The sequence below is a fragment of the Parasteatoda tepidariorum genome, chromosome 4 (assembly GCF_982258835.1).
Source record: "Parasteatoda tepidariorum strain Cologne lab strain chromosome 4, Ptep-v5.0, whole genome shotgun sequence".
Classification (NCBI taxonomy): Eukaryota; Metazoa; Arthropoda; class Arachnida; order Araneae; family Theridiidae; genus Parasteatoda; species Parasteatoda tepidariorum.
In genome coordinates this window covers 82,030,868-82,055,599 of record NC_141758.1, presented here as the reverse complement: position 1 = coordinate 82,055,599, position 24,732 = coordinate 82,030,868, and the positions used below count along the sequence as shown (strand labels likewise).

Genomic DNA, 24,732 nt, shown 5'->3' with positions numbered 1-24,732 from the left:
CATGGGTAATTGGGAGTTCAATAGTGATTGTACAAATCCTAACTTCAAGCACGTGGCACTGAATTGATGACACTTCTTTTTGTCAATCGACATTGTTAGTGTAAGCAAAATACAGACGATGAAAGAAAATCAACTATTTCTCAAAATTAATAAATAATTTATGATAAAGAACTAATTCGTGCACGTACCTGCCAAATAAACTATGAGATCTAATCGAAACTGGGCAAAAAACCGCAAGGAAGCTTAAGAAACACGGGTCCAGTCAAACATTCATACTGAAAGCGCATGCTCTTCAATTTCCACCAAATGGCTTGAATGAGTCAGAGGCAAAAACTACTGACTCATGTGCTGAGCTGTGTTGGTTTGGATCGAAGAATAGGTGTCTTTTAAGTTCGTTTTATAGCTGGTACAACGGTGTATCGGATAATACTTATTTATTATGTTAATTTTATCTTTTTTTCCTTAATATTAATTTTAGATTAATTTTATTTATAAATAAATCTTAATTCAATAATTTTATTCATAAGTTTTAAAATTAAATTTGAAAGACAAAACATGCTCATCGCCCCCATTCCGCCCAAAACATATCCAACGCCCCCCCCTACCACCCAAAACAAGTTCACGGCCCCTCAGCATACTTCCACCGCCCCCGTTGAGAACCAATGGCTTAGTATATATTGGTCACTTAAACATACGAAAAATTTTTTTTTGCAACATCGAAAAGCTAGTAATATTTAACCTGTTACAAACATATTTTTTCTAAATCTAATATAAGCATTTTGAACAGTATCTTATTATTTGTCATACTTTTTTATATTAAGTAGTATAAAGAAGTAATAATAGGGGCTCTATGGCAGAAAAAAAAGTTAAAAAAGACAAAATATGTTCTATTAGGAATATCAAATAAATTTTGATCCTTGCAAAAAATTTTAGAACTTAAGTTATTAAAATGATCATATATTATACTGCAATGTTTAATAAAAGATATTTTAACTACGCTCTGAATTCTTGTTTTAGTACTACTTTTATGCACGCTTTTAGAATGTTTACAGATATAGCAGAAACAATAAAAAAGTTTTCTGAGGATGGGAAATATGTTTCCCTTTAGAAAACAGGGAGGAATTTTTTTTTTTTATATATAGAGGGTAAAAACCATGGTAATTACCGTGCCAAACCTGTTTGGTGTGCGTTTATTACCCCGTTTTACGAGGATTAATTTCCTTTCCATCATCAACGATAAGTCTAATGCCAGCGTAGGTTTTCGATTTTACTTGTGCAGGAAGATAAGTCGATTGTAATAATCGAGAAAGTGAGGCTAGAGCGAATCACTTGCGAAAAATCGTAATAAGTATTGGTCAAAGTTCAATGGTATGACCGCACGGAAAGTGACGCATCATGGGTGCCTCAATCTGATTGGTCAATGAAATGAGGCATTTGTTTAAGTTAGCAACTGTCCTTTCCAGTCTATTTCGAGTGAGCTATGCCCGTCAAGTATTGATTTTCTCAGGTGACACATTCTATATCCTTTCACAAAGAGTTCAATTCCTTTTCTACATATTTCTTACATAATACAATAACAGACACAAAGCCATGTACAACATAAACAGAATAATTTTGCATCCAAGTAACAATACAATATATTACGCTTACAATACAATAGATAAACAAATAATAACTCAAAGTTGTGTGAAAGAAGTAAACTAGAAAGAATTATATTTCAACAAATTCGATGTGTAATACGACGTTCTATTTAATTAACTTCATGTTAATTAACATTCTTAACATGTAAAGAAGCTAAATTTTAACACACCATTTTGCTTATAAATTAGCTGTCAATGACGTCTTAGGTCACATGTTTGGGTACCTGTTATCTTCTTCATGAAGTGTAAGTATCTAATTGCCAGATATAAATTTGCTATTGTTATATCGGCCGGCCATATGTGCCACTAGTTTCCAACCTCACAGACTTAAAATAATATGTGGTAATCAAGAACATACTTTTTGTAATTATATTAGTAATGGAGTGAAAGAATATTTTTGCCTGGAGTGGATAATTAACTCTTACATTTTAGAGAAACTTCTCCTCTTCTGACGCATGCAAGCGTTGAACATCCGTTCGACAACTAAAGCATGACGTAGCAACTTGTTTGACCAATCAACAATTTGTAGTAGGTCGCCTGCTCTACCCATAGGAAAAATCCCCGCCTCTTTTTCCCAGCAGTCCGAAGTGAGAGCTGTACGTGAACACGCAGTTGGACGTGAACGGTGGATCCACCGGCGATTTCAGAGGACGCCAAAATGTAAATTACTTTAATTTATTTTTTTAAAATTCTTCCTTAATAATTGCCTAGGTAATTCAAAATTTTAATGAATAATAATGTTTTTCTAAATTTGATCTAACAAGTAATGGAAAACGTGATAATTAATTAGTTTTTTTTTTCCTCCACGTGCACATTTTTTTCCCCACGTGCACATATTTTTTTTATCAACTCTCTCCACTCCAGTTATTATTAAATTATTTTTGCCTTATATATCTTTTGTATAATCATGCGTATCTTAATAATTTATCTACTGATTTTACTTTGAAAAAGTAAATGATTAATGTAACGAAAGTCATATAAAGAAGTAGTGTTGGAAATCAACTCGGGGTATATTTTAATTGTATCATTGATGATTTTATATTGATTCTTGAAATTATTTATGATTACTAATTTTATTTTTCTTAACATGCTCTGAATCTGGTTCTCAAATGATATTTTATTCAAATAAACTTTAGTAAATTAACTTTTATAAGATAATTAATTGTTAATTGCATAAAATTTAATTTAGCAAAAATTTATTTTTCTCAAGAGCTTAAAATAAAATTTATTTTTACACAGCGCAATTTAAATAAGATATAAGAATTAACAAAATTTGAGATTTAATAATGCTTTTTAATGATAATGTTAGATTTAATAATGATGAATAGCTGACTCAATTTTGTGTTTACGACAACTGATGTTCAACTCCGAAGCTTTTGTAATTTTGAACCAATCCAGAAGACAAGGAAACTCCTGGATCAGTACGCGTATTGACAAAACATACCGTAGATAATAAACGCGGCGATTGCAGGTTGAATTGGCGATGGATTACGCGTAAATGTGGTGGGAGAACGAAATTACATTAACCTAAACAGTGCAATTCGATATTCTTTTTCTCCTCCTCCTCGACTAGCCATAATAAATAAAAATAACTCATTTATTCTTTTTAGAAGAGAATTAAAAAAGAAAATAACCTTTTTATTGTCAGGATCACTTTACAAATACCCTGTATTCATATTTTATTAAACGCTATAATTTATATTTTATAAAACGATCTAGTTTTTTGATATAACAGATTCAATTTTCAATTTTTTTTTTACAAGAATTGTGTCTGCGGAGAAATAAAAATAATTCAGTACTACTGAACCAATCACAAAAAATAACATAACATTTTAATACTATGTTTTATTGAAACGCTATTTTGAAGAATTAACTCTATTTAACTTTTATTGCAAGAAAACATAACCTGTTTTATTTTAGTGATATTTTCTATTAAATCAATATTCTCTATAAAAGAATAATGTAAGCTTTTTTATAAAGATTCTTTTTTTAGAAATTAATAAAGACATATTATTTACTAGAAAAAAACTAGAGTATTCAAAAATGTTATCACGCTTTAAAGTAATAGTTTTTTGTAAACGAAATAATCAATATTTTTAAAATAAAGTTTGAAAGCGTTTGTTTCATTACTAGAAGCATTCCTTATAAAAAAAAATATATTAAATTACTTTTTTTGCATAATTTGATTAAATAACTTTTTTTGCAATGAGATGAGATCTTAATCTTTGTGAAAAATTGATTCAATGCCTTAATGTATATAAAAGTCGGTAAATACTTCATTCATTATGGAGGTCATAGATAACTTGATACCTTTTCAATATAAGAATAATAAATGCAATTAATAGAAAATGCACAATTTTAAAAAAATATTTTATTTACATATATTGCGTAGAGGTTATTCTGCAACTATCATACGTAACATAAATTTATAGATTCCTAAGTACTGTTATATGACTTTGGTAATTAAAAATATAATTAAAAAATAATATAATTAAAAAATAACATAATTAAAAAATAACTTAATTAAAAAAATAACATAATTAAAAAATAACATCATTAAAAAATAACATCATTAAAAAATAACATAATTAAAAAAAATAACATAATTTAAAAAAATTTCAACCTTTAATTACTTCATGTAGTCAAATATTATTAATAATTATAATTTTTAACAACTTTTTTGGGCACAAATTTTTAATTCTCGAACTTAAACTATCCTTCATATAAAAATATCAGAAAATTTATAAAAGAAAAATTATATTTTAAAATTGAGACATTGACGACAACACAGGTTAGATGTATGTGCTGAGTTTAAATAAATTATATGTTATAAAACTTACATTTAAGATTTAGATCAATTTATTATCAGGTCATAAGAGTGTTTTTTAATAAATAAATGTAGTGATTATTTGATTTACAATTGTAAGGTCCTGGGTGTTTAATGTTAAGTTATACATTTCTTTAGAAATAATATTTGAAATATGCAAAGCAGGTCGGCATTCATTTCAACTTAAAAATCCTCAACCTAACTTTCAATAACTATAGTTAAATAAAAAACAAAAGTTTGATAAAAAACTTTAAAAGAAATACTTTTAGATAAATTCTTTCTAAATAATATTTAAATAAAACACAATCACTTCGCCTGAGTGATTTTGTAAGGAATTCTAAACTTTATAATTTTGCAAGTTAGGTGAAAAGCAAATATCTACAATGGTGATAGGGAATTAAGGAAATTCTAAATCTAAAGTTTGAGTCCTAGAACGTAAACATCTGATCATTAGATCAAAAGTTAGTTTTAGATTTTTCGTTTATTGCTCACTGTACACTAAAACGTGATTTTTTTTCTTTTGAAATTTTGATTTTAATGCCCTTACTTCAACCTCCTTCGAGTTATGCTTACTTTATAAATTTAATCTCAACTTTATTTTTCTTTTCACTTTTAAACTGTAAAAGACTTTTTCTCCATTTGTAAATTATGAAAAAAGTTATTAATCTGATTGCGTAAACAGTTAATTTATTAAAATTGAAGATTCTCAATTAATTCCTTTTAATAGTTATTTATATTATTAATAATAATTATTTGCACAAAATTATAATAAAGGAAAGTTTGATTAGAAATTTAAAAGTTCTTGCTGAAATAATTAAGGAATTTCTATTGACAAATTCAAGTAATTTTTTTCCGGAGCAAAATGCATTTTCATTTAAAATGGAACAGTACTGACTTAATATTTATACGATAAAACACTCTCTAATCGCTAACAACGATAACAGGAAAAAAATTTCGTTTTTTTTTTTCTTTTCCACAAAAAGTTTAGAACTTAAAATGTTGTTCTTTCATTATAAAGCAATAGTATGATATTCTCGTATCATGTAAAACTTTATAACGAAGTTGCTTATCTACCGTTTTACAATTATAAAATGAAATGATTACTTAATTCTACTTCATTTTAAAATGTAATACTCAATTGTTCAATGAATTTTACGATTATTTTTATAAAACTGTGTATAATGAACATTTCAACTAAAATAATTAGTACAAATGAGCTGCTAAAAATTCTCTTAAACATTTATAAATATTATACATTCATAAAATTCAGCTTTTCGCATTATTGCTAAATAATCTATACGTCGAAAAATAGTTAAAGAATTCCATAATAACCGAAAATTAAATAAAATTTAAAAAAAATTGTAAATGGTTATCGAGCAGAACCATTACGTTTAATTAAAACAAAGTGACTGCTGAACAATAATTTTTTTTTAATCTTCTAAGTAAACAAACTTTATTGTAATAATCATTTCATTATTAAGGATTAGAGGTTATTATGAAATTATTAATATTAATTAGTGGATGAGTAGGTAAAGAAGTTCACTACTGAAATACATTTAATGAAAGTTATGAAAATTCAGAAGGGGCTATGGAGGTAATATATAATTTTTTTTATCTTAGTTTTATTACGACCTTCTAAAAAACGCTAATAAACACAGTTATGTTAACAAATACAAACGATTATGTCGGAGCTATAACAAAAAAATACGCTTTATATTTCATTTAATGCAGAAGAGTCTAATGAAGATCAGCTTATTTGAAACTCTGAAATGCCTCACCCAAATATAACTTGGTGAATGATAGATACGTGATACCAAAAACAAAACAAAAACATAAGCACACAGCTGTTTGGCGATTTGCGAGACGCTCCTTCAACGCCGATAGAAATTTTCGCCAACCCTTTTACAATCTCCTGTATGTTTTGTCAATACGCGATCAGTACCCCCAGAGGTTTAATTTGTTTTGGGAACATGGAGAACTTTGTGACTCGACAGATTTAACGTACATCAGTCACCATTTGCTACACGGGGTTTCTTCGGCCGACAGGGTTCGAACACACGAACTCTTGGACATAGGTCCAGTGCCCTACCAGCCAGGCTAACCCTGCCTTCCCTACACTTTTATAAACACATTACACTTGATTAATTGAAACGGATAAAAAATACTTTGTCTAATATACATTTAAAGATTATTAGATACATTGTTTCTGCTCCAATTCGTCACGTATAATTTGTCATAATGTAATTCAAAGTAGGCGTAAATTGTAGTTGCGGCAATTTTACTAATAGAAAACTTTTTTTGAGATCATTCGGGATAATCTGGTTGATCGAGAGTTTACTTTACAAATTAATAAGGTATGGCTATAAAGTCTCGTAATTTCTACATAGTGTTTGCTTACTAATAAATCTTTTTTCTATTTAGAAAACTAGTGTATACTTGGTTTAGTGAAGAAGTTGTGTGGAACATTTATCTGAAGTTATATACGATGTATCGTCAGGCCATTCTTCAAATTCTCCCTAAATGGCATTTTTGGAACAACAGAGTAAGTAGATTTCCACTGTTAAGTAATTTAGGATCGTTGTACTGGTAAACCTAGTAACGATAATGAATCTGCTCAAGATGAACCTAACCTAAAGCACATAAAAGAGAGGGGGGGGAATTCCCTGCATATCAACATATAGGTGTACTAACAACGCCTTCTATGACTGAAAGCCTCCACACGGTTTTTTGTAGGTTGTCTGATCAGACCACTATGAAGACAAACCAAGTAGAGAAAGAACCATTTAATTTAAAATCTATTAAAAATCAGAATTGGTAGCAAAAATGTGTCTTAACATTTGTTTAATTTATGAATATAATTGGGTTGTTTTATTTACTTGTCAACCACTATAGATTCAGTTCTAAAATATATATAATAAATTTCTCTCAAGTATTTTTAAAATAGAATTTGGGTACATGCGCACAAGTAGTTGACTTTTTAAGTACTCTGCGCAGACTTCTTGTAAAAAACCGTGTGGAGGCTCTATTTAGTGGTAAAGTGTTTTCTTCAATGTAACGGCGCTTTCTACATTGTTATGGCGTTTTATAAATGGAGTTAATACAATTGAACATTTAAGTATAATGGCGCATAAAGAAAGAATTCTTGCTCGCAATTCATAATTTAATTACTATAATAACGAAATATAAACATTCATAGACTTAAAATAAAGTTACACAAATCTCAACTTTTTCTGAAGGTGTAACTTTGGTTTAAATTTTACAGCTATTTTAATGCAATAAATCTTCCTCGGATAATTCAGGGCAAAAAATATCATTAAACTTTTCATTGACAGGCATTACCGGGTCTTAATTATAATTTTATTTTATATAGGTGTGTTTTTCGCATGTGCGACTTAAGGAGAACTTTCAGAAGACCTTAGAAGTCATCAAGGAAAACAACAGAGCTCAAAAATTCTGTAGTATTCTCATAAAAGCTAAAGAAGTCACTCAAGAATCTGATTATATCTCTCTTCACCCTCCCGTAGAAATTTCCCTGAACAAAGATGAGTTAGAAGCTCATTCAATTATCTGCGAGCTAAAAGAAATCATTCATACAGATAAGCCTGAATATATTCTAATTGATACAATCTTAAAAGCGCTTAGAAATAGCTCCAATGAAACACGTCAGCAGCTTATTTCACTTCTTTTTAGTATTGATACGGTTAATTTCTTGAATCCCAAGACCCAGAGTTCAAAAGAATACTTAAAATCTTTTATAAGTGATGTTGAATGCTTTTTTAGAAATGCAAATGAGATAAATCCTGATAGGATTTTAGATACCCAAGGAGCTTTAAAAATGGTTGAAGATAGATTATTTGATCATTTTGAGAAACATGAGTCAAATGATGGATATCTGCCTACAGTCTTTATTGAGCATTCAATCTCTTATCTGCAAAAAATAGTGCTCAATGTAATTTTTGACGAAGGTAATCACTCTGATGATCATAATAGAGAAATCGAAGCTTTAATGTCTGATGCTGTTTCACTAATTTCAACTAGGTTGTTACTACTGCACAGTGCCTCAAAATCTATTATAGAGAAATGTTTATTGGCACGAAGATCTTCACTTGCTATTGACGGACATGATTTTGATTGCGAAGAGTATTATTTGCAGCAGTTTAGATATTGCTACTATTTTTTGGACGAGGTAAATATGAACTTTTTTGAAATATTTTTTTAAAAAGTGACTATTTCCTTGAACACTTATATTTCGTGTGCCGTTTACAGGGGTAGGGTAAGTCAAGCTTTACCTTCTGTGAAGCCCCTCGGTAGATATTTCGCCTCTCTATACAGCATTTTTGTCTTGATAGTTCGTTCACCAGGAGTTGGCACTTGGCTCCGCCTTCATCACGTGGTACGCAACGATACTATTTCGCTATTTTTGAGAGAAGGATGAGAACAATCTTAAAAAAAGTTGTTATTTTGGCGATCGTATGACAAAAATATTTCGCAATCTTTATGTACATTTTCTTAACATTAAATATTTTATAAATCTGATGATATTTCTCTCTTTGGAGTGAATAAGTTTGTCTTTTTTAAAGCATTTTGCTGGGCACACAGCCGTTTTTAAATTTAAAATGTATTTAATTGGATAGAGTAACGAAAGGTATAATAGCAGATGATAAAGCGAAGTAAGTGACTTAATAAGAATTCACTGTTAGTGTTTGGCGTGCATGAACGGTTGTTTCAGTTTTAAGCGCGGATATGTTTTTCCCTCTTACTCTCGCTCTGAAATGAACTCTTCTTCCGAGGAAATTATGGAGCAAGTGTCAACCCCTGGTGAACGAACTACACTTTATGTAACAATACTAATATAAAATTAATAATCAGTTTTCCCCCTCAACCAAATAATTCCCACAGAGTAGGTGGCCCTTAAGCCTGCCAGCGAAAACATAGAGCCACGCAATTATAATCAGTTTTGCAACTTAGTCCTAGATTGTAAAACAATTATTACTGCAATTTTATATTAATAATTATTACAATCAATTATAAAATAATTATTACAATATTTTTTCAATTAAGCAAACCATTAGTTGTCATCAAATAAAAGGTTGAAAAATAATTATTACAGCAATTTTTTCAATTAAGTTAACCAAGGCTGGGATAGCCTGGTCGGTAGGGCATGTCCAAGCGGTCGTGGGTTCGATCCTCGCCGGCCGAAGACTCCCCGTGTTGTAAATGGTGACTGATGCATGTTAAATCTGTCGAGTGTCAAAATCCTCCATGTTCCCATAACAAATCAATACCTCTGGGGGTACTGATCCAGGAGTTTCCTTGTCTTCTGGATTGATTTAAAATTAAGATTCTACGGAGTTGAACATCAGTAGTCGTAAACCCATGAAATTGGGTCGGCTGTTCAACGACGGTTATAAAATAAAATAAAATTAAGCTAACTATTAGTTGTCAATAAGTAAAAGGTTTGGTTGATAAACTATTATCGAAAAAGTACTATTAAATTAATCATTTATCTTGGGGATAATTTACAATTTAAAACATTATTTTATCAAAAGTAAAATATTGAATTTATGGGCCCGAGACGAAACAATAAATTTGTATAATGGAAAGTACAATTACTACTGCATTACCTTTTTTTTCCATTTGCGAAATTAACTCTATTGATATACAGTTATTTTAAAGATGGCAACGACAACTGAAAATCTTTCTTAGACAGTTTCGGTTCTTCCTTTTAAATAAAAAGAAATTAAAACTGCAAAGCACAGGTATTACTTTTTAGTACTTTAGTATTAAAGAGCGTATTTTTCTCCACTAGAATCTGTTATCAATTTTTAACCTTCTGTAAAAATAAAGCAAAGCGGAGTTCCATGTTATCGTTTATTCAAAATCAAGAAGCGAAAGCTACAGAAAATGAAATTGTTGCGCTGATTGGATAATAAATTGAAATATGAATACGATCCTCTGATTGGATGAAAACAAACTGAAATAGGAAAAAGAAAGTTGAGAATCGAATTAATGATTCAATGAACTGTTTGCTTCTCTTAGCATCAAATGAATCATTAAGTCAAATGAATCGATTCTTTCGAACTGTATCCTATCTCTTAACATTATTATTGCCTCAAAGAGTTGATTTGTGTGTCGATTTTTAATACTTTAACATTACAGTATTTAAATGATTCTTTGAGCTGGTTGTTCGACTCATTTGAGCGATTTTATATCTTTTATCATTAAAAGAACTGTTTTGTGAAACTAATAGATTCTTTTCAGTATTATCTTATCGTCTAACATTAATGGGTACTTTTGGAGGTTAAGAAGAGGGGCAAGTCATTTTTAGAAAAAGAGGATTTTTGAAAGGAAAAACAATTGTTGAATATTCAATTCGCATCTTAATGTTTTCAATTATAAATATAAGTGTATAACCAGTAATTATGTTACACAGAAAAAAAAAATATTTTTTTGAATTTTTTTAAGGGGTGGGATGATTTCCTATTGTTAGGTAGTAGGCTACTGTTATCAATCAATCTAAATTAAAACGTTTAAAATCTTATTTTTTTAAAGAAAACTATGAAATGTACCTTCACTGGTTGGTTTACCGCACATAGTCTCAATCTTAAAAGAAATTTTTTAATCATCTGTCCGGAAGTGTTTCGCATAACTATTTTACCAACTATTTAATTCAATTTTAACATTTTTGAAATTCTTATTCTTTACCCTACAACGTTTATTATTTCTTCATTAATATACTAATTAATTTTTTTAGTACGTTAATTTAGGTTTTCTTTAACGTAAAGTTCCTTTTTAAATTATAGTCTAGTTTTTTTTTTAAAGAATTATTGTCTGCTAGCTAAGAATAAAACCTTGTTAAGAAATAAAAAACATTCCGCTGTTAAAATTATTTAATGCAAAACAGCTGCTTGTTTACTAAGCATACTATTTTTTTCGAAAAAATAACATAAATTATAGATTTTTTTTTTTTGTGACTTCAACATAGATTATCTAAAATAGTGTTGATGTTTTATTAGTCAATACAAAGAGTATAAAGTTACTGAATATAAAAAGCTGTCGAATACGTAGCCAAAATTTTTAAGCATCTTAATATATCTCAGTACCTTAAATGACGTCTTAACCCTCCTGGCGTCAAGCCCGTTATTTTACGGGCTTGATTTCCATGCTCAAAGCGGCTTGCCCGTGTTTTCACGGGTTCACGATCTGCCTCTAGAGCGGCGAACCCGTCTTTTTCTCCTCTAGAATATTTCCTTCCCCCTCAACCTCCTACTGCTCACAAATTGAGAGGCGTATAAGCTGTCATCGTAAATCACTCACTGTGCTATAGTATTTCTGTTTGAATAGATGTGAATATTTTGCATTCTTTTTGATTTTTGAACCCCCACTCAAACTAAAAGTTTACCTTTAATAAACAGGTTATTTTTTTTTTTGTTCAACTTATTCGATAGATTGAATTTTATTCAATATTTATTGCTTAATTTATTATACTAAATCTTTAAATGTTTTAAATCGTTTTGTATTTTTAAATTTCAAATATTTTTCGAAAATTCATTTAATTTTAGTGTAAATTCCAGCAAATTATTTCTTCTCTATATAATAATGTAATATTTAATGAACTAATTTATGAATTTTTAATATTACCAATTTTCTATAATATTTAACTAATTTAGTTAAATTAATTAATTGTTTTTTTTAAAAAAAAAGATTTTTTTTGCTTACAAAATATATTTCAAAACAATTCTTGCAATTGAAGTTAACTCTAAAAACATTCTCTCCTCTTCATGTAATGTTCTGGACTTTCTCGGCGTTTGTCTAAAATCCCATCACCTATGACACTAGTTTTATTTGTACTTTAGTTTAATGATATTGAAACATTTTCATGGATAGAGAGGAAATCGAAATTCTTTTCATTTGTAAATACGTTTTATTAAATTAGTAAAATTACAAGCTGTTAAAACTCCAAATAACTAAGTGAGTTTTAATATACCAAATATTTTTTTTCCATCCACCCAAATAATCAAATGAATTGTAAATTTTTTTGTCACTCACATTACGATATACATTTTGAAGAAAATGATTTATAGCTTGTTTTAGTAAAAACAAATAAGTTTAATAATAAATTTAAATTTTCTTAATAAACTATATTAAAAAAAATTACAAGCTGTTAAAACTCCAAATAACTAAGTGAGTTTTAATATACCAAATATTTTTTTTCCATCCACACGAATAATCAAATGAATTGTAAATTTTTTTGTCACTCACATTACGATATACATTTTAAAGAAAATGATTTATAGCTTGTTTTAGTAAAAACAAATAAGTTTAATAATAAATTTAAATTTTCTTAATAAATTATATTAAAAAAAATTACAAGCTGTTAAAACTCCAAATAACTAAGTGAGTTTTAATATACCAAATATTTTTTTTCCATCCACACGAATAATCAAATGAATTGTAAATTTTTTTGTCACTCACATTACGATATACATTTTAAAGAAAATGATTTATAGCTTGTTTTAGTAAAAACAAATAAGTTTAATAATAAATTTAAATTTTCTTAATAAATTATATTAAAAAAAATTACAAGCTGTTAAAACTCCAAATAACTAAGTGAGTTTTAATATACCAAATATTTTTTTTCCATCCACACAAATAATCAAATGAATTGTAAATTTTTTTGTCACTCACATTACGATATACATTTTAAAGAAAACGATTTATAGCTTGTTTCAGTAAAAACAACTAAGTTTAATAATAAATTTAAATTTTCTTAATAAATTATGTAAAAAAAAATTACAAGTTTTTAAAACTTCAAATAACTAAGTGAGTTTTAATATACCAAACATTTTTTTCCATCCTTGCAAATAATCAAATAAATTGTAAATTTTTTATGTCACTCACATTACGATATACATTTTAAACAATCCGGAATTTGAAAGTTGTTGTTAACGAGGGTGAATACAGTGTTGATTAAAAATAAAATCTTGCTAACAAATACCAACTGCACCGAAATGACCTTACTTTCCACTCCCCCTAATATTCCATTAATTTAACACAATCAAATTAAGTATTACAGTACTGTCATTCGTACTAGAATATTCATCTATTGACGGTCTAAATACTAAAGTAAATGATAATTCTAGTTACGTGATGATCTTGTTAAGTTATTGAAATCGTTTTTAGAAGTTTCATTTGAAATAAGCAATAAACAAGCCTTATTGTGATGTAAATATAATCTAGACTCCGCTTATAAGTGTTCGGATGAAGTGAGTTTCGCCTATCGCTTTCTTTTCTATTTATGATCAAAAATTGCATTAAGTTAGAGAAATGTGAAATGCAGAGAAGATTTGTCACTGTAATTTCTGCGATTCTTTTAGAGAAATTCTCGACTGCAGGAAAATAATAAAACTTAAAATAAGAGCTTCAGTAAATTTAGAATGAATAATAATAATATTTGGGAATAAATATGAAAGACATGATGTTTTTTTTCATTCTTAGGAATTGTATATCTTTGAATTCATAAATGACGGTGTAATTTATTTTATAAGGCATAATGCAACCTCTTATATGTTTTCGTTTTAAGTGATAACAAGTTCTTGCGCCCTACCATAATCTCAAGTATATCCATAACCCACAAGCTCCTTAAATACATTGCTAATTACTATAAATAAAATATTCTTAAAGTGTTACTGTTATAAATAGTAAATATAGTGGACAGGGAGGCAAGTTTTATTACACGAAATATTTCTTAGCACATATAATTTGAAACCATAGAGTAATACGTATAATACTTTTTTCTTTAAAAAATTTAATTTTTTTAAAAAAATTGTTATTGCAACTTTTCATTAGTTGATATGTTACAAAAGTAGTGCAATAAGGTTTAATTTTTTTGCAAATTTGAAGCTAAAGATCCCGAAAACTTTATTCCTAAATTTGATCTGCTTAAATGTATTAGTAATAATTCAAAAATAAAAAGGAAAATTAGATGAAAGATAAAATTATACTGATAACCTCGTTAGAAATACAAAATATAGCAACTTCATTAAAATTCATTTATATATAGCTTACTTTATTCAATTAAATAGTATTTATAAAATACAAACGAAGTTATGCAATAAAATATTTATTTAAATGAGAAAATGTTAAACAGGTTAATGTTAATTAAAATATCAGTTGAATTATGTTTAAAACATGTGTAAAAATTACAAATTCTCAATTGTATGATATGCTTCAAAAGTTCATAGGTTCAGGTAGTTTCAGTTCTTCCTCCGCCACCCCCCTAGAAAAGAAATCCTACCCTTATCTATTCTGAATAGAAGGAGTGACTAGTTCGATGACGTTCGACTTAAAAACCTGAATTTGCAATCCCATAGCTCATTTCCTATTATACGTCAGTCATTTCCTATCTCTTGACTTTGAAGAGGGATGAAAGAATGGAATTCGGGGGAAAGCAATATTTATATTTTAATAGATTTTTATACTTATACACATAAGTTTTTTTTAATTTTTTTTTTCAGCTAAGTTAGGTTCTATAAAGAAAAGAAAAAAAGCAAACATATCCTACTTATAAAAATTAAATATAGACTAATGAATATAAGAATATAAAGTAATGAATATATAAACTAACGAATAAAAATATAAAACCCCATATTCATTCTATTTACCATTTCCAATTTTGAAAATATCTTCCTTTTTTTGTGTAATTCTTTTCTATGTCATTTAATTGCCATACAAAAGGTGTGCACCTTGAATAATGCATAATCGTAGTACTTTTTTATGACAAAGTATTTTTATGTCATGTTTACAGGTTGTAATTATTGTCAGTTTGTTTCACAGAAAAAGAAAAGCAGAGCAACGATTTTTTTTTCCGATTTTGCATGCACTATATTCTATTCTATAGGCGGAAAAAATTAGTGTTGTCAGCTAGAAGTATAGTTATTTACCTTTGAGTCGGAGACAATATATCTAAATGGTGTCTCAGAAACATATTTGGAATAACTGATTCTATAGGTCATCATGGTGCAAAGAGTTAATTTTTTTCATGAAAAAAATTTACTTGATATTAATTATACTAAATCAATACAACCAAAAATTTTTAAAAATATGTTTATTTTTGTATATTTAAATTCTGTTACTGTGACGTACTTTTTTTACAATATATATTATCGTTTGATTTATATTGTAAAAATCATTCACACGAAATTAAAGCAATTGACAAAATAGCAAAGAATCAATGCTATGATAAAAAGAATCAATGCAAGAAAATGATAAAAAAGATAATAAATTAAAAATATTTTGTTACTGTTTTTTTTCCGACTGCATATTTATTGTGTTAATTAAAATATAAACCTTGAATCCGAATAAGTAAATGATTTTCCTCAATTAATAGTATTTTTTAAAAAAAAAGATTAAAAAATTAAAAAAAAATTTATTTTGTTCTTATACTTTCATTTTGCTTGAAAATTTCAAAAAGAAATTATGTGATCACATAAACCATTGATAAACACATTACATAAAAAAGAATTCGCAAAGAAGAGGACCTGTGTATCCCCTTCTCAGTTTTCCAGAAGAAAGAATAGCAGTTTGAAAGATAAGTTTCCAAGAAAATGAAGATGTGTCTGTGGGAAAGGATTTCTACGGGACTTCGAAAAGTCTTCAATTTCACCTATGTCTAATCGCATCCAGTCTCTAGTTTGACAATGCACAGGTAAAGTTATGGGTAGTGCAGTGAAACTATAATTACGTAGAATTCACAATATATTTTACTAATTTTTGTTACTAATTCTTAAGAATAAATAGATAAAAAGTCAACTACAAAATTTTTTATTAGGCATTTGTAAAAGAATTTTTGACATAATTTAGAAAAAAATGTGACCAGACTATTTTCCGGGCGAGACTTTAAAATTTTCCCGATGGGAGGGGGGGGGGCATGCCCGACAGGGGTACAATTCCCCCTCCCCTGATCCCGCCCTTGCTTGAAAAAATATTCTTGCAATGATTCTTGTACTGATATTTCTGTATATTCGGCTTATATGCGATACCATTCCTTGCATGCGAAGATTAGATTAGATTTTGATTCTTGTACTGATATTTATTCCTTGCATGCGAAATTTAATAAGATTTTGATTTGTTTTCATTCTTAATATTATTTTTACTATGAAAAAATATAATGAAAAATGCAGTTTTGCTTAATAACTACTAGTGTAAATAGAAATTCGTATTTTTTGAAGTTTTATAAATCGCTATTAGAATACCTAACGATTTTTACTCAATCGCGTAAACGATGAATTAAAAATGGATATTTCGTTTTGAAACAGTAGCGCTTAACAAAAGCTTTTTCTCCCTCTCAAAGAAAAAGAGCCATTATACATGAATATATAATATCCACTGAATTGCCGTTATATTTCGTATCTATAGTACTATTATATAAGTACTATATAAGTACTATTAATTATTTCTTTAAATTCAAAGATATCATTAATATGGATTAAAAAGGTAAATATGATTTGTTACTAACACGTATATCAACGAAATTGTTCTCATCCTACATGAACTTAGAACTGAAGTAAATTAAAAAGGATGCACATTTTTTTTTTAAAACTTGGCAATTGTATCTGGGAAATAACAGAAATCAAAAGAGCTAGGAAGGAAAAAATATCAGTAGAAAGAACCTATTCAGTACCATCACAGGGGATATTGATAACAACCTTTGATGTTATATATCAACGTTATCATTGTCAAAGCTCAAAGGACAAGAAAAAGTGTAATTTAACCTGAAAGCAATAATCTTATCAGTAAAAATGTCTTCTTCATTGCTTGATATTTCAGAGGAAAGTGCAATGTTGACTACAGTTCAAAAATGACTTTCGGAAAAGTGAATCACATACGCGATTCATCCATCAAACTGTCATGACCCACCTGGACCTCCTAGACCGATAATCACCCCTTTTAACCACAAATTGAAGTGGAAAGGGGAAAGCATACCTTTTGTCCGACCCTCGACACTTTTGGCAGCATCTTTCTAAAATGTGTCTGCCGCTTGTTAAGAAACTAAGAGAGAGGGAAACGCCAGGAGGGTTAAAAGGGACATGTTACAAATCTTCACTTTCGAGAAAGAAAAAAAAGAAAAAAAACTATGTCAATTATAGAGAGATTGTTCTAATTGCTTCCAAATTGTTGGATTCTCCTCTTTAGGCAGTCGGGAAAATTTCACGGTATTTGATAATCGGTGATTGATATTCTAAAACCAACAAAACACTTATTTTCGTAAAAATGTTACATACTTTCTTTTAACTTTAACCGCTTCAACTGTAATTAAATGACAGTAAATAATATTTGGTTAGAGTATAAAAAAATTCGTGTTGTAATTTTATCGTACTAATCACTACAGTGGTTTTTTTTATATGTTTTTGTGTTTTACAAAAGAATTATTTTGCTAATAAATTGGAATAGTTAGCACAATTTAAGTATTTGAATACATTACTAATTTTACATGGCACAATACAAAGTTTGAGCGTAGTTGGTTAAATAGTTCCTGAGAAATGAAATTTTAAATGTACGACTTTTTGAAATTTCGATTGCTCAGAAACTATTCAACTGATTTCGATCAAATTTGTATTTAGCCATGTGAAATTATATACTTCAATATGATGCAAAAAATTGTATACCTCACAGTTCAAAATTTTTTCGACTATTTAAATAAACTAATAAAGTAATAATAAACTGTCTGCGGTAAGTGTGCGGGTGGTTGATCACTTGGATCAATCTACATAGGGTCTGAGGGTGTGCGGTATTGATCCTCGCTAAACTGTTCTACCGTAAAGTGCTCGACTTCGCACGCAGGTCGTCGGGCTATCGAAGCGGGGGTGCCGTCCCATCTGCAGAGGATCAAAATTGTGATGACATTTCTTTGGATCATCCTCTTGAATGTTTCCCAGACAGTCACCAATAGCCCATTATGTAGCTCTAGTGCGACGTAAATCAACAACAACAAGTGTATTTAGTTTTTTAAAAACACACACCAATTAACGTAATATCAGTTGCACCTATGATTAAAATTAATTCAGCATCATTGGTGTCAATTACAATAGGTTAATTTTTTATTGTTTATATACATGAGTAAGTACTTTTTTCCGTTAATCTAGCATTTTAAAACAATACTTTTTTTAATTTGTACCTATTACCAAAATTAATCAATTGTAATACTCGATAATAATTAGTAAGAACATTAATATTTTCGTAATAATTTTTGGCTAGCGAACTATCAGTGCTTATTTCGAAGGCCACACAAAATCGTCAAACTAGTATTGATGCCAGTAATGCTAAATTAAATGTGTCAGTATAGCCATTATATGTACTGTGGTAATGAGTGGCTATTATACCAAGATGCGTTATATAGATAGTGTGGTAAAACAAATTTTACCGCCCTCTGAAATGGATTAAGTACCCTAATATCATCTCCCTACACACTCCTATCACCTAATATACAACCTTCATGTTTTTATTATTATGTGTTGTTTATTACGGCGCGTCTTCATACTATTAGGTTTAACATAATCTGAGTTCAACTCACTAAAAGAAACATAAACTATACCCATAGTATCGTTTAAAAAGTGATATTCAAAATTTACCATAATTTTCCTATGACTTAATAGATAACTTTAGTTTTATTTCATTGGTTCTTGTAGATTTTCTACTAATTAAATTTATAGAAACACACTTTAAAAGCGTAAGTATCAATAAAAGAAACACATGGTTTCATGTACATTTAAAATGCTAATTCGGTGACGTCATTCCCATGCATCACGAAATTATCAACGTTGATATTACTTCTGATTAAGGTTCCTCTACAGTTATAAAATATACGACCTTTTTAAGGTTCGATTTTTCAAAAATTCGATTTCTCTATGTAAAATTAGATACTTTAAAGTGATGTAAAAAATTTTATGCCTTATAATTCAAAAATTTTTTGACTATTGCTAGATGAAATAATGAAAAATAGTAAATATTTACTAAAATTTATTTTTTGCATAGGTCAATCTTTGATTAAACGAATTTTATAATTGTGTGTAAAGAATTTTCAATGTGCTTAAAAAGTTCTCCAGATATGGCGCCATACACAAAAAATAAAATTAACATTAAAGGATCCAAACTTTGGATCGCTCTCCTGACCAAACTATGGGGACCATATTTTCCAGATTGTTGCTACCCCCTATATTTTGGGATCAGAAACCAGAATCCGTTGAAATAAAGTATGTTTCAGAAAAAGTGCACTTTTGCGTCTGATTTCATAGCTTAAAATATTGCCTGCATCAATTAATTAGCCTATTTGAGACCACTCCCTCAAACCGTTAAGATGGAGTCCTAGAACGGAAAGATCTGATAATTAGATCAAAAGTTATTCAGAGTGGCCAGTTTTTTATTTTGCTCTCTGTATATACGCACACAATACGTATGATCTACTTATATAGACAAGAAATCTTCAGATTTCCTTATAATTAAAAGTAGTTTTAAGTAGTCAGCGTTTCCCAAGTTTTGTTCCCCGGAACCCTAGGGTTCCGTGGGAGAGTTAAAGAGGTGCTGAAAGTAAGCTGTAATTGAATTAACAATAAAAAGAAAATTCACTTTTAAGAAAAAAATGCAATATACAATTTTAATAATAATGTCATGAATAAATTATGAAAAAGAGATGCATTTAAAAAAATGCAATGACATTTGTCGCCAAGCTTTTCAAATCAAATTTACCTAATTTACTGATAAAGAAATATGCTTCCCTAATAATCATATTCAAAGAGAGAGGGGAAACGCCAGGAGGGCATCTTAGTTGCGAAATTAAATTTTTAATTAAATAACCACGTGTGATTCACTAATTATGTCATTATATCTTACTCTTTCTTTATGCAGATTTTTTTCCGGATAATATATGATACTAAACTATTTTGTTTAATTTTTTACTTTAGCACGATTCCTAAGATATTATTGTAGTATAATTTGTTATCAGGAAAATACCTTATTTTGTTAAGTAGGAAAATGCTAAAAATTGAATATTGTAGTATACTAAAAATTGAAATTTGTAAGAAGATTTCGAAACCGTGCCAATTTTAGAATCATCTGATTTTTTTTTTTAAAAAAGCAATAAGAAATACGCAATTTCCGAACTTATTTTGATAAAAAAAAAAAAATGCCATGAAAGCTAACATACTTTTTACAGAAACTGTGAAAACCAATTTTTTCTATATTTCGTCAAAGGAGGATAAGAATGATATTGCTCCAAGGGACATCTCAATAATTTCGCTATTTTCAGAATGAAATCTGTTTGATTGAAACATATATTTGATCGAGTAAAAAATTAACTTTTATTACTTATCTAAGCTTATTCCATTTATTTAATGATAGCGGTATCAATTTTAAGAATATGCGATGGAAGCCCCGTTTACTATTATACTACAGGGTTCCCGCGGCCTTGAAAAAGCCTTGAAAAGTACTTGAATTTCATTTTGATTTTCAAGGGCCCCTAGAAATACTTGAAAATGATATTAAATCCTTGAAAATTTCGAAATGACCTTGAAAAGTATCGAAAACTCAGGAAAACAGCCATATTTCCAGTATTTCTATGTTTAACTTTTGACGCGCGTAAGTGTGATAGAATGATTTCCCCGTCTTTCAGATGATGACACGTACTGTTTGATTTTAGGATTTTATGTACGTTTGGCTGATTTTAGGAATTTTAAATATTGGGAACTGCGCCAGATTCTGACAAAATCTCGATTCTTATTCAGGCGATTTTAATATCAATCACCGATCTTCGTATTATACTTATTTAATTATTATGTGTTGCAGGGATGAAAGACTTCCACAAAAAAGCGGAAATCCGCTTTTTTTCCCCAATTTTGAAAATTTCCGACCATGTTCCAAAAACTAAAATTTTTGGGAAGTCCTATTGGAGAAACCCAAGCCGCCCGAACGATAGTCGGATTACCGGGACTTCTGCTATAAAGTGGAAAGGAGTCTAAGCGTTTCGTTACGAGCGCCGATATTTTTTTTTTTTTTTTGACTGATTTTTGGAATTTTAAATATTAGGAACTGCACCGGAATTTGCTAAAATCGCGATTTTTAATCAAACGATTTTAATATCAATCATCGATTTTTGTATTTAACTGATTTAAAACTTACGTGTTGCAATTTTTTTACGCGATTTAAAAATCGTACTAGCAATTCCAATTCACTCAATTTCAAAATCCAATATCGCGATTTGTATTTAAGCGTTTTTAAAACCCAATATCGCGATTTGTATTTAAGCGTTTTTAAAACCCAATATCGCGATTTGTATTCTCGTGAGTTTAAAATCCAAATTTACTCCCTGCGATTCGTATTCACGTGATCTAAAAATTATGCATCGTGATTCTTATTTTCGCGATTTAAAAATTCAATATCGCAATTTGTATTTTCGTGTCTTTAAAATCCAACAGCGTGATTCGTAATCACGGGATTTTATAAATCCAAAATCGCGATTCATATTCACGCGATTTTATAATCCAAAAACGCGATTCATATTCACGCGATTTTAAAATCCAAAAACGCGATTCATATTCACGCTATTTTAAAATCCAATATCGTGATTCATATTCACGCGATTTTAAAATCCAATATCGTGATTCATATTCACGCGATTTTAAAATCTAATATCGTGATTCATATTCACGCGATTTTAAAATCCAATTTCGTGATTCATATTCATGCGATTTTAAAATCCAATTTCGTGATTCATATTCACGCGATTTTGAAATCCAAAATCGCGATTAATATTCATGCAATTTTATAAGCCAATATCAAGATTCATATTCACACGATTTTAAAACCCAATATCGCGATTCTTGAAAGTAGAAGTAAGCTTTCTCTTGAATTAGTTACTGTAAAGATGTGATATATTTTTCATTAGTAAATAATTTAATAGTCGCGCCTTCCTATAATTGCTTAATTTTTTTTAATATAGTAGTGGTCAAAATTTTAAAATTATATTTAAGAAAAATTTAAAGTTAACTGTCTAAATGCTTCTGCCACTTTAAATATTGAATAAAAATCTCCCAGCATAGTTAAAAGTTGCTTTTATAAATCTCAGTATCATATAGAACACTCCCCCCTCCTCCTAGTGACCTGCGTTGTAAAAGTTCTGCTTTTTTTATTTTTGTCCACTTTAATGCCTGGTGTTGCAATTCGTTTTCGCGTGATTCAAAAATCGTACTCGCAATTCCCATTAAAGCAATTTAAAAATCTAATATCGCGATTTGTACTTAAGCGTTTTTTTAGCGCAATTAGTTTTTCCGCGAGTTTAAAATCCAATGTCGCTATTCGTATTCACGCATTTTGCGATATCAAACATCGATTTTCGTATTTATACTCGATTTGAAAACTACTCATTGCAATTCATATTCACGTGACCATGTCAAGTGCGTATGATCGATACTACTGAAAAAAAGTTAATTCAAGTATGAGTAGTTAATTAAAAAAGTCAGTGACCAAAATTGTTACTAAGAATCTATCAGAAGGTATTGGGGTGAAAGTTGGCATCTGTTTCAATTTAAAATGGTTGACTGGTAATAAATTTAAAATGATAATCAAGCCGCAACATCCAATAATTGATTAATTTTCTTAAATTGAAAAGTGGTCGAAATTTCAAAATTATATTTAAGAACAATTTAAATTTCACTGTCTAAATGCTTCTGCCACTTTAAATATTAAATAAAAGTCTCCCGGCAGAGTTGTTTTTAAATATCTAATTGATATCACAGTATTACATAGAACATTCCCCCCTTTTACCCGAATCTTTGCTTATTCAGGCTTTGTATACCTAGCTTAAAATAAGCCTTAATGCAAAATTCAAACCTGACGTTTTTATGCATCATGAATTTTATTCTCGACTTGATGCCAATCACCCTTGTTTTTTTTTTGTTGTTTTTTTATATATATATACTTAGATCACTTTCCGAAATCAAGAGAGAGAGCAATGGAAGTCTTATTTTTCAGTACTGCTATTTTCGACTAACATTTATCGTCAAAACATTTTAGTTAAAAATGTTAAATTTTAGTCTATCTTTAACTAAAATTTAAGTCCTTGAGAATTTTATAATAAGTCTTAAAAAGTCCTTGAAAAGTACTTGAATTTTATTTTTATAGTAGAGCATGAACCCTGTACTATAAAAGCATTAAATCATATAGCTTGAATAATTTATTTTGAGCAAATTATTTAATAATTTTAAGCAAATAAGGGTGTAAAAATAAACTCGATCGAAATACTCTGAAAGTATACCCTAAAATATATGTAGAATAAACTTTGGAATCGATATATAAAAAATAACTTTTCAAACAACTTCGAGTAGTTCGGAAACGCTAGCTTGTTTGAAATATTTGTCCTTGTTACTATTTAATTTCGATTCCTGGTGCTAGGGGACATTCCATTTTCACATTCGACCTTTGAAAATTCAATTGTAAACGGAATTTTTTTATGTCCTTAAATTAAAATGTTAAGGCTTGCAACAAAAAAAAGAAAAAAAAATTGCACTGCATTCATATTTTTTACAAAGTACTGAATTATTATTATTTTTCTATCGAAAAACCTGTGCTTATAACTTATGTAAAACTTATTCTAATATCGATGGAAATAATTTTATATGTTGTGTAACTAAATGGATAATCCCAAGAAACTGAATCGAAAAAATAAAAGCTTCATTGATTTTAAAAATAATAGATGATAATAAAAATAGACATGTTTTGAGCGTCCAATAATAAAACTCACATGTTATTCAAGCCTGACAAGTCTTGAGAATGGGCGATTATATTTGAACGCTCGAAACATGTCGACTTTTACTTCCCTCTTCATGTTTTTTGAAACCAGTTGAGTTTTTATCAACAGTTATAAGTTATACTGTTTTACATTTGGATGTTGATCATTAATTTGATAAGGATTTTACACTCGTTAAAGTAAACATATGCATTTTAATATTTCAACAGGATTCATGTGGTCTTTAAAAACATAAGAGCATCAATATTGCAAAAGTTATATTTAACTTAAAAATTAAAATTTTGAGACCAGATATTTTGAGTTAAGGAAATTAAATATTTTATCTTTTAAGTTTTTGTGCCCCCATTTCAGTATCTTAAGTACCTTACGAACTCTGTTTAAAATGAGAGTATTGGATCAGATATATATTAGAAAAAATAATCATAGTTGCAGAATTTGGTGGTAAATGTAGCTTATCGTAATTGAAG

At 28.9% G+C, this 24,732-nt stretch overlaps 1 protein-coding gene across 4 annotated transcripts in view; it reads left to right on the top strand.

The window, feature by feature from the left end:
* LOC107439403 (uncharacterized) overlaps positions 1-24,732 on the top strand; it is an 87,059-nt gene that overhangs the window by 49,893 nt on the left and 12,434 nt on the right. Inside the window, exons 1-3 of one of the 4 annotated variants that reach the window (XM_087161475.1) lie at positions 2,078-2,300; positions 6,889-7,009; positions 7,838-8,653. In XM_087161475.1, coding sequence (XP_087017601.1) covers positions 6,953-7,009; positions 7,838-8,653 — 873 coding nt within the window. In that variant the 5' untranslated portion in view covers positions 2,078-2,300; positions 6,889-6,952. Of the gene's footprint in view, positions 1-2,077; positions 2,352-6,020; positions 6,062-6,888; positions 7,010-7,837; positions 8,654-24,732 lie in introns of those variants that run through there. The other 3 variants (XM_087161477.1, XM_087161474.1, XM_087161476.1) reach the window with 3 other exon arrangements.